Genomic DNA, 12500 nt, shown 5'->3' on the forward strand with positions numbered 1-12500 from the left:
TGATTCTATCCACTCCATTCTATAAATTTAGATTTTTATTCACATACACAGCAATCTAAGTTGCTAACCATAAACTATAAAATAACTTTTTCAGTTTCTCGAACTTCAATCTGGGGAAAAGATTTACAACCCTCTACGTCAGTAAACCGCTATTGTTCCTGAAAGTTCTTTTCTGTGCCTTCCACAGACTGCTCGAAGCTTACTAACTTCTTACACCTTGGTCCTTAGATCTTACTTGAACATATATATATATATATATATATATATATATATATAATACATCAAGTTCAGGACATCCCCAACGAGTGAAAAATACGTAAACACATGAGAGATAAGTACAAGAAGTCTAACCCCTCCTTAGTTGTCGATTATTAATTACTCCCTATTTCGAGCTTTCAGCAACAAGATAGGAAACCTATTTAAAATATAAAATTTTTGGAGAGTTAGAGCTTCGAACGAACCAAAACCGACAAAATGGATGTAAATTGTAAACTATCGACAAAGACGAACATGAAGGGCCGTTGGGCCAAGACGCATTGTAATGGGTATCGCCTGGGAGAAATTTTGAAAGGATACAGAATAAATAGAAAATAGAAAAGATAGAGGTGAGATAAATGACCTGTAGTCCCGTGGGAGCAAACAGGCAGAGGAGAAGGGGAGCAAGACAGAGGATGAGGGAAAGAAATAAAGGGATTGAAGAGAAGGGAGAAGGAACGAAAGACAGTAGGGGGTGACAGAAAGATAGACAGGAGACAGCAAAGGAGGGGAGAAACGGAAAATAATGAGGACTATAGCGGGATAGAGAGAAGGAAAGAAAGAAAGAAAGAAAGAAAGAAAGAAAGAAAGAAAGAAGAAAAAAGAAAGAAAGGGAACAGAGAGTAGAGTCGCAGAAATTATAAATAAATGTAAAAACGTACTGTGGACAAGGCTGCGTGGCTTTCGATTATAAATAAATAGATATAAAATACATCAAGTACAGGACATCACCAACGAGTGAAAAATACGTAAACACATGAGTGATAAGTACAGGAAAAATACCAAAACAGATACAATAAGAACAGAACATCACCAACGAATCCAAAATATGTAAACACATAATGAGAAGTACAGGACAAAATACTAAATGAAGTCTAACCCCTCCCCGATTGTCGGCTGTTAATTACTCCGTATATATATATATATATATATATATATTGTATATACATATATATATATATATGTGTGTGTGTCCCCGTATATGTATGTATGTATATACATATACATATATATACATATATATATACATTATATATATATATACATATATACATATATACATATATATATATTATATATATATATATACATATATATATATATACATATATATATACATATATATATATATATATATATATATACACGCACACACACGCACACACATACGCGCACACATACACACACACACACATATATATATATATATATATTATATATATATATATATATATATATATATATTATATATATATATATATATATGTATGTATAAGGGTGGAAAGGACACACGAGTTGATATATATGAAAAAACAAGTCAAAAATAGAAAACGCTAAGATGATTTTATAGTGAATCTTTCAGTACCGGTTTCGGTCATTTTGAGACCTTTTCAACTGTAACGATTAAATAATTAAAGTTAGAAAAATTAGAAGAAAAGTTTTTTAAAAGAATATTTCTGTAGTAGTGTTCAGATATAAGTAGCATTCTGCCTTTCTCTGACTCCCTTGTTTGAATGGTCAGTGGCTGACAGTAGTCGCAGTTCAATTCAGGAATTGTTTATGGAATTTGCGTAGGCGTTATACTGAAAGACATTAGTGACAAGGTTAAGGGGTGGAAGGTGGAGAAGTAGAAGAAGAAGAAGATGACGATGTTGATGATGATGATGATGAAGAAGAAGAAGAAGAAGAAGAAGGAGAAGATGGTGGTGATGATGATGACGACGATGATGATGATAATGATGATGATGAAGAAGAAGAAGAGGAAGAAGAAGAAGAAGAAAAAACAGAGAAGGGAGAATATGAATGGGTGTAAGTATAGCTTTGATGGGGCTGATTAGTAATGGATTCTATGGAGTGTAATATTTGTGTGTGTATATATTTCTTTTATTCTAAAGTTGAGGTATATTAATTGTTTGTCGTAGACCCGTTAAGAAGTGGCTTGTATTTTGTAATAAAGAGATTTTCTTTACTTAATTCGTTGTCTCGAGGTTGTATCGTCCCTAAATTGGTAGAGGGGGAAAATTCTGAAGTTTGGTGTTTTTTTGTTGGCGCAAGTATCTATGTGTTGGCTAAAAGCTATTTTTCTGTTTTGGGGAATTTTTATCTGGGATCTGTGCAGGGCCATTAGTTTACGCAAACCATTTTTTGTTCGGCCTACGTACTGCTCTTGACACCCGGAGCAGGTTAGTGAGTATATTAGGTTCTCCGAAGCACATGTGAAGTTGCTTTTCACTGTAAACCGTTGTCCCTGTTTGAAGGAGAACTCTGATCCCTCAATTAGATAGTCGCATATCCCGCAATTGGGTCTTCCACATTTTTTTACTGTACTGTCGCTTCTGTGTTGAAGAGTGAATTCGGGCTTGTGTAAGGAGACTTTTCATGGATCTAGGCTGTCTTTTGCTTTTTATGATCGTGTGTGTTTGGAGGATGTGTTCATTCTGTGGTCTTTTTTAGGAGGGGTATGTTGTGGAGGATGGTGTCGAAGGCTTCGTTATTGAGAGGGTTGTGTGTGGAGATGTATGGTAAGGCTTTTGGTTGTAAGTTTTTCTTTGATTTGGGATGTCTCAGTTCCTTGATGTTAAGTTGAAGGGCACGTTGAATGCACTTGTCAATAAGTGAAGGTGGATAGTTCCTGGTGATAAGGGTATCTTTTAGTTCTTGTAGTCGTGTGTCTCTGGTGTTTGCGTTAGAGACTATAGTGCATATCCTTTTTGCTAGATTGAAGGGGATATTCATCCTGGTGTGTCTGGGGTGGCATGAATTGAATGGAAGATATTGCTTAGAGTCTGTAGGCTATAGTATATGTCTGTTTCTATTATTTATTAGCTTTCTTAAGAGGATATCGAGGAAGGGAGTTGTTGTTGGCTATTTCCATCGTGAATTTGATGTTTACGTCCAGTCCGTTTAAAATTTTCTGGAATTCTATGAGTTTTTCTATATTTTTATGCCAAAGGATAAACAGTCATCTAGATATCTCTTCCAGTTGTTTTCTATGTAGATGGAGAAAGGGCTGCCATATCTTTCTAGAACCTTACGATACAGACTGATCTCTAGGTATCCTATGACTAGGTTGGCAAAGGAGGGGGCCATTCGTGTACCCATCGCAGTCCCCCGAAAATCTCTTTATTACAAAATACAAGCCACTTCTTACGGGTCTACGACAAACATTAATATACCTCAACTTTAGAATAAAGAAATAAAATGAAAAATATACATACAACCAAGATATAGAATAAAAATATATATACAAATATAATAATCACACACCATCCATAGAATCCATTACTAATCAGCCCCATCAAAGCTATACTTACACCCATTCATATTCTCCCTCTCTCTTTTTTTTCTTCTTCTTCTTCTTCCTCTTCTTCTTCATCATCATCATTATCATCATCATCGTCATCATCATCATCACCACCATCATCACCACCATCCACTTCTCCTTCTCCTTCTCCGTCTTCTTCTTCTTCTTCTTCTTCTTCATCATCATCAACATCGTCATCTTCTTCTTCTTACTTCTCCACCTTCCCCCTTAACCTTGTCACTAATGTCTTTCAGTATAACGCCTACGCAAATTCCATAAACAATTCCTGAATTGAACTGCGACTACTGTCAGCCACTGACCATTCAAAATACGACCATTAAGGCATTCCAGATTTCCCCACCCCCTCTCCACATCACCTCATTATTCTTCACCTATCCTAGCAAGAACTCAAAACGACCTCGAACACACAAGTGCAAACAAGGAGTCAGAGAAAGGCAGAATGCTACTTATATCTGAACACTACTACAGAAATATTCTTTTAAAAAAACTTTTCTTCTAATTTTTCTAAATTTAATTATTTAATCGTTACAGTTGAAAAGGTCTCAAAATGACCGAAACCGGTACTGAAAGATTCACTATAAAATCATCTTAGCATTTTCTATTTTTGACTTGTTTTTTCATATATATATATATATATATATATTATTATATACTTTATTTAAAGCAGCGGAAAATTCAATAAAACCTGTTACTCTGAGTTTCACGTCCCCGTTCGTCGGACAGTTTTTGTCCGACGAACGGGGACGTGAAACTCAGAGTAACAGGTTTTGTTGAATTTTCCGCTGCTTTAAATAAAGCATATTACTCTACCACTGGTATTTGAGTACTCTTTTTCCACCTTGTTTCACATTTATGTGTTTACTCCGGTATATATATATATAAGCATGACTGTGTGAAGAAGTTTGCTTCGAAACAATGTGGTGTCGAGTTCAGTCTCAATGAGCAGCACCTTGGTCAAGTATTTTCAACTAAAAGCCTTAAAAACTATGAGTCGCCACCCACAGATGGGTCGCGAACGGAATCTTAGTGGGTCGCAAAAAGTTATAAAATTACGCATTAGCTTTGATTAACTGATGTCTATCGAGATAGTTCAAGACTTATAAGTGGGTCGTCATAAACTGGTGTGATAAATAGTGGGTCGCGACTCCAAAAAGTTTGGAAACCACTGCCTTAACCCTTTAGTGTTTAAACCGGCCATATCTGGCCCAGATATTCTACATGTTTTACATTCAAACGGGCGATATCTAGCCTCTCACACCTAACCTACATTGATATTCTAAAAACAAACAATCACATCATTGAAACCTCAAAGCTATAAGATAATGTATGATTAATTCAAAACAATTTGAGTGAAAAATTATTACATTTAACAGAGTAATCTGAACACTGAAGGGTTAATGACTTGAGAATCAATTTGGTAGACGAAAACTTGGTGTGAGTCCGTTCCATATGTGCGTATGTGCGTGCATCTGTCTCTGTATTTGTGTTTGTTTCTCACCGCTTGCAACCGACCTTGCTATGTTTATTCCTATATCTTAGAAGTTCTACAAAAGGGACGGATAGGATTAATGACAAATTTAAATTAAGTACTGGAGTCGATTTAACGCGATGCCCCAGCATGGCTGCAGTCTATGAATAAACAAGTAAATAAATAAAATAATGTATGTATATGAGAACAGTGTGTGTGTGTGTGTGTGTGTTGTGTGTGTGTGTGTGTGTATCTTGAACAAAAGTTTATAATTTGTCTTCATTATTCTCTTTCTTTTTTTTCTTTTCAGATCTACAAAACATTGCCTGCCGGCAGATTAATTAGCAACATATTTATTGGATAATGGTTCTAGTTTGATATATCCATTGTTTTTTGATATGATGTTACACCTCATTAATTCTGGGTCGTGACAACGTTTTCTTCTTGTTTGTATGGTTTTTCTTTCTTTTCTTCCTTTTTCGTGTTTCTTACTTTTGTTCAAACATTCGATCTTTGCCATAAATTAAGTTCGTCTTTGATAGTCCAATCTAACGGTATATTTCAATTTTTCTTTCTTTTCCTGTCTCTCTTTTTCTTCCCCATCTCTCTCTCTCTCTCTCTCTCTCTCTCTCTCTCTCTCTCTCTCTCTCTCTCTCTCTCTCTCTCTCTCTCTCTCTCTCTCTCTCTCTCTCTCTCTCTCTCTCTCGCTTAATATTTCATACACACAATAGTGTATGACATTTTACTAATATTTTCTACTGTATAGTGGATCAAAAGACGTTAGATGTCCAGACCGAAGAACAACTCAGTGACAGTGATTAGTGTTAGATTGTCACGTCTTTTCTACCAAGAGGCCGATGTATTATCGATTCGTCCCGTTCAGTTATTTTTTGCTGACTAAGATTCTCTCGTATAACAAGCATCGGTATCATAGATGTTTGCCAATTTTTAAATCTGTGATTAATCATTGCAGAAACATATTTCATCGTTTAACAATTTTGTAACATACATCAGTTCAAATACACTTACTTTCGAAATCAGTTAATATTGATTTGAAATTTTGGCACAAGGCCAACTATTTCGAGGGAAGGTACGCCGGTTACATCGACACCAGTACTCAACTGGTACTTATTTTTTCGACTCCGAAAGGATGAAAGACAAAATTAACCTTGGCGGAATTTGAACTCAGAACAAGAAGACGTGCGAAATGACTATAAATATTTTGCTTGCGTGCTAGCGATTGTGCCAGCTCGCAGCCTTATTGTTTAAATCAATATTCTTTCTATTACGAGCACAAGACCTGAAATTCTGGGGAAGATATACTTGATCACATTAACCCCAGTGCTCAATTGTTAATTATTTTATCGACTCCGAAAGGATAAAAGGCAAAGTCGAGCTCGGTGGAATTTGAATTCACACCGTGAAAGAACCATAAAAATGCCGCAATGCTAATGATTCTGAAGAATTTTTTTTTAATATATCTCATTATTAAGCTAGTGTTGGAAATATAAATTAACATAACATGCTGTTGGAAGGTTACAGTTTAGACCAACAACAAAAGAGGGGATTTTTATCATAGAACTAGAGTCGTTTCAGGTGGGTCGGTATCACAAGGGTTAAGTTAGAAATTGACTAATTCATAATTTTATATTGACATAGCTTTCAATATTCTCGTGCGCGATGAAATCTGTAGCGTTAATTAATTAATTAACTAGACACTGAAGAATTAAAATCAGACAGAGACGAATGTGACAGCAATTTTTGATATCAAATTATAAAACCCAATCAGATAAACTTTTCAGTAATTTCAAGAGTGTGTTATAGGAATAAAATTTACATTAAATAATAGTTTGGTTAGTTATTAAATCACTAGAAAGGACTGTTCAGGCAAGTGGTGTTCAAAACCGACATCGAATACTCTCCTCTTACAAGATTAACTGATATCTATCATAAAGATAAATACGTATGCGTATTTGTGTGTATGTATGTGTGTGTGTGTGTGTTTTCACGTGAACACATGTTGAAGGAGCACAGTATGTATGAAAGGTTAAGAAGGCGGCGAGCTGGCAAAAACGTTAGCACGCCGGGCGAAATGCTTAGCGGTATTTCGTCTGCCATTACATTGTGAGTTCAAATTCCGCCGAGGTCGACTTTGCCTTTCATTCTTTCGGGGTCGATAAATTAAGTACCAGTTACGCACTGGGGTCGATGTAATCGACTTAATACCTATGTTTGTCCTTGTTTGTCCCCTCTGTGTTTAGCCCCTTGTGGGTAATAAAGAAATAGGTTAAGAAGATCGCTTTGAAGCTGTGAGGCCCTTGTTTCGATCCTACTGCTTGAAATATTATGCAAAAATCATTTTCTATAGCCTCAGATTGACATATACCTTGCGAGTGAATCGGGTAGAAACTGTACAAAAGTCTTTCAGCTGAACTGAGCTGTAATTCAGAAGATGCAACCATGTCACACACTGCGTCACGCTGATTGTCTCTGAAAATTTCGTCAAGAATACGCGTATATGATAAATGTTCAGACACTTACACGTAAATTCAGCAGTTAATTCAAAGATCGAACAACTGAAACCTTATCGTCCAACAGCGAAGATTCACACTGTGTGTGTGTGTGTGTGTGTGTGTGTGTGTGTGTGTGTGTGTGTGTGTTATTTTCATTAGCCAGTCGTCAAACGGAATCAAGCTCATTAATTTTACAAGTCCTCCGAGGTTGACGAAATCGTTATAGCTGACATTAAAAATGAACATCTGGGTGGGTCGAGATCAAAATGGGTAACTTTAATAGGAAAAGAATTTCATAGGCTTACTGTTCGAGTAGGAGAAAAAACACTAATGAGAGACAAATGAGTCGAATCAGTCGGTTGGGCCTGAGTGATAGCGTATGGTATATATTGGTTCAAATTAGTAGTGATAGCTGTAGTAGCGGTGAAAATAACAGTAGAAGAGGCTGAGTGTAGAAACAGCATGGTATGAACCTTAATCCGTATTTGTACCACGGTGACGAATCTTTGGCAATCAGTTAAATGATCTTGAATATAGTGTGGACATTTTTGTACGTGTAATGCCGTCTCAGAGATGTGAACAGGACTTCAAAGTCTGGCAAAATTTAGCTTCGTAAAATGTCAACAGATGATCAGAGCTGAACAATTCTCTGACTCCGAAAAGAAAGCTTAGACTTTCAGTTGCAGTTTTCATTGTGTTATTATACTTTAGGGATTCTGAAACCTAAAGTTTATAGCACATTTGAGAGATTTAGATACATATTGTATGTGTATAAAGAGTGAGGAGCAAGACTGTTTCCATCAAGTGTAATGTGTGTGTCTTAATGAAGGCTTTTAAAGAAGACAAATTTGTAATGATAGTAGCATAGTGCACTGCTTGATGTGAATGGAAAGGAAACTGTTGGAACCGGTTGCCTTGTTAAATTGAAGTGAGCATGATAAAGTTTTCACACTTGGCGACTGTGAGGACAAGATGGCCAGGCGTGTGAGTAGAGCAAAAGAGTTTTACAGGATTATTAATGCTCGGATTGGTATTATGCTGAGAAATTACTGTTTATCACCTCTTGTCCACTGAATATATCCATATCTGTCGAAATACGAACACAAGAAAGCTAAATCGGGTTTAATAGCATATAGTTAGAGGAATATAAATGTATGTAGAGAGTATACATGACTGCACTTATGTAAAACTTCCCTGCATATATGCAGTAAAACATTTTAGTGCTTTGGTGCATGAAACGTGCATGTTCCCTGTCTCATATATAGATAGATAGATAGATAGATAGATAGATAGATAGATAGATAGATAGATAGATAGATAGATAGATAGATAGATAGGGAGGGAGGGAGACGGAGAAATTCATAGCTATGCACGCACACACATATATTATATATGCATATATGTGTGGTAATAGGAACGTACACGTTTACGCATTTTTATGAAATATGTATATATATATATATATATATATATATATATATATATATATATATATATATATATGTTCATAGAAGCGCACATATATTTGAGCGAGAGAAAGATTGAGAGGATGCAGACAATATTAAATATGATATAATAGTTATGTAATATGTTTTTTTTTCCTTTCTTATAGAAGATTAGCGAAATCGACATTGGTATTAATTCCTTTGTTTGGCATCCATTATATAGTATTTGGTGGAATACCTGATAGCTTGGATACAAAGACTGAGTTGGTTAAACTATACTTCGACATGTTTTTCAATTCTTTACAGGTGAGTAATCGATATATAATATTATTTCATTGGTGACAGTTAGTCTGAAATATCATATGTTATAATCATACGGTGTTATAATCAGATAATTTCATATTTTATGGTTACAGAGACTCGGTTTAATACAGCACAGGCAAAATATTTGTTCTAATAAATATCCACTTGCATATTATACTTGATATACATTAAATTAACATGATTACGTGTTGTATGTAACTGTGTCTAAGCTTCGTATTCACTTCTCAATGAACATCGAGAGTCGAAACTGTCTTTGAGTGTAACTCGACACTGAACATTATTAAACATTCTGATATATTTTGAGATTTGGTGAAAGACTGTTTTCTCTTATCTTTATGTTTTTTGTATTTTTTAATATCGCATTACGTAAATAATAGTTAAATATTAAAAGTAATTATTTCATTTTTCCTTTTATTTTGCTTGTCTCGGTCATTATACTGAGGCCATCCTGGGGTACTGCCTTCAAGAATCTTAGAGAATTATATTGACCCCAAGTCTTAGTCAGGAACCCATTTCATCGATCCTTATTTATTGGATGACTAAATTTGGTCTAATTAAAGTGCTGCCTCCATTAGATATTTAAACCAATTTACACCAGTATATACGAACGAAAACCAGTACACACAAACACGTGTGTGTGTATGCGTCTTATGTGTCTATGTATGTATATACCACTAATAACTCGATTTGGCGCAATGACATTAGATTTGGGTGTATTTGAATTGGAGGATGAAGAGGAATAAATAGAATGACAAAAGAAAATTAAGGAACAAATCATTGGAACAATTTAATACATGTGTCCGATGTTAGCAAACTGGGGGGAATTAATGTCAGAGATTTTAATTTACCTTAGTTTACTAATTTGGACACGTGTAAATCTCTTCAACATTTTCCTTAATATTTCCCTCCTTTGCTTGTTACAATCCTTGGATTACGACCATGCTGGAGCACCACAATGAAGGCTTTTAATTATAACTTCAGTATTTAAGATAGACATGCAAACATGTAAATATACATACATGTATATGCATGCATATATGTATATATATATGCATATATATATATATATATATATATATATATATATATATTATATATATATATATATATATATACGGAAAAGTTTAACAGATATACGAGTGTGTATGTGGGCGTGCATATGTTGACAATGCCGTTCGAAGTCACTATCTTTCTAATATGAAATACGTACTCTGCTAAGAATTAGTGTGAGACTTCATATTCATATTCATTTGTTCAATACATAACTCCACATTAAAACAAACATTAATACACAAACGCACGCGCACTTTACATACATACATACATACATACATACATATGCAGAGTGAGAGGGGTGGGAGGAAGATTTGAACGACTATCACATAGAATATTTTTATAAATTTCAGTGGCCTTATTTTTTCCTTACATTAAGTTCTTTATTCTCATGTCTTAGTCGGCTTGGCTACATGAACCAGTCATTGCATGTGTGTGTGTGTACGTTAATTTTATGTTGAACGAATGAGAGGAGAGTAACAAACGCATATTGAAAACACACCCCCATCACCAACACGCCAAAGATCCAGAACAAATTAATAACATATCCTTCCACTTGAAATTATAAGAAATACAAATACCACATCACAAAAAAAAAGACAGCATAAACAACCAAAGTATAGGTCAGAAAAACCTACCCAATCAATAAACATGAGCGAAAAGCAAATCAATGAGCAAACACAAGTACTAGGCCACACGACACCGATACTGATTTGTAATAGTTCTCACCTGAAGATCGCAATGACAAGAAACTCTAGTCACGAAATAAATTCAGATTCAACCAAGAAAAAACAGATATGTGTGTATGTGGGGGGGGGTATATGCAAGTGTGTGTATATTATGTGTGTGTGGGTGGATAACCCTGATAGAATGATGACAAACGACGTATCTTGGTTAATTTTAAAACTGCAGAATCCATCCCTCTCGAGATCTGACCTTAATCCCTTTCCACCTGAGAGAGAGAGAGTGGAGAGAGAAGAATCGTCCCAAATATAGGCACTTTATTTATAGACCCTAAAAGCATGAAGAGAAAAGTTGATTTTGGCGGGATTTGAGCTGAGAGTGTAGAAAGACAAGTCGAAACGAATATTACGATTCTTGTACCGTACAGGCTGACGCCTCATACCCCCTCACACATACACATAGATAGATAGATAGATAGATAGATAGATAGATAGATAGATAGATAGATAGATAGATAGATAGATAGATAGATAGATAGATAGATAGACAGGTAAGTAGGTAGGTAGGTAGGTAGGTAGATTTGATTGATTGAGTGAGTGAGTGAGTGAGTGAGTGAGTGAGTGAGTGAGTGAGTGAGTGAGTGATTGATTGATCGATTGATTGATTGATTGATTGATTTTGATTGTATGGAAAGCGTATAGCTCTCTGGCATGGCTCTGTATACAGTCCATGTTTCACTGTCAAGTTTCAATTCCAGTTCTGTCAGTAGTGCAGGACTTGTGATGCTGACACTGATGTCATATATAACGTTGGCCTTTGCAATCACGACAGCCATCTCACCAACAAGGGATCGCAAACATATTATCTGTTCATTTTTCCTGTCATTCCATCTATTTATTGTATACAGTGTCCACAAAGACACACCTGATTCACCCAAATCTCCCGCTTCCGTTTCTCTAGCGCATCATATGAATACCCATTAACTACATTTATTTACCTATGCTGCTACTCCTTATCACTTTTACCAATATTCTATTTCCGTCTGCAAATTCCCTCCTTATACGCGTATTTCCTACAGACTTAGAGTTACTGATGCTTAAGCTGATCGTTCTCCACTTCCCTGATTAAATGTTACAATGAACTGAGGAACGGTGAGTGGAAGTGACGTCTCAATTATCGTCAAGCTATTCCTTGCTGTTTTTATATATGTGTATACATTATATATTTGTATATATAAATATATATATACGGTTTAAGTAATTGAGATTCAAGTGAATTCTAATGAATTCACATGAATATGGTCCTTAACTAGGATGCACCAGAAATCTATATGGTGTTAACCATACGACAAGTGGGGTGATTACAAATAGGAAAAAAGCAACAAGAATGGATTAAAATCTCGGTACAATTGTTTCGTACGAGGACATCTTTAT

At 35.4% G+C, this 12500-nt stretch overlaps 1 protein-coding gene across 1 annotated transcript in view; it reads left to right on the forward strand.

Annotated features, from left to right (window-relative positions):
• The window catches only part of LOC115225647 (parathyroid hormone/parathyroid hormone-related peptide receptor), a 784809-nt gene that overhangs the window by 763034 nt on the left and 9275 nt on the right, over nucleotides 1-12500 (forward strand). The window contains exon 13 of the mRNA XM_036504944.1: nucleotides 9174-9313. Within this exon, the coding sequence (XP_036360837.1) occupies nucleotides 9174-9313 (140 nt within the window). The remainder of the gene's footprint in view (nucleotides 1-9173; nucleotides 9314-12500) is intronic.

Source organism: Octopus sinensis, linkage group LG1, assembly GCF_006345805.1.
Source record: "Octopus sinensis linkage group LG1, ASM634580v1, whole genome shotgun sequence".
NCBI classification, from domain to species: domain Eukaryota; kingdom Metazoa; phylum Mollusca; class Cephalopoda; order Octopoda; family Octopodidae; genus Octopus; species Octopus sinensis.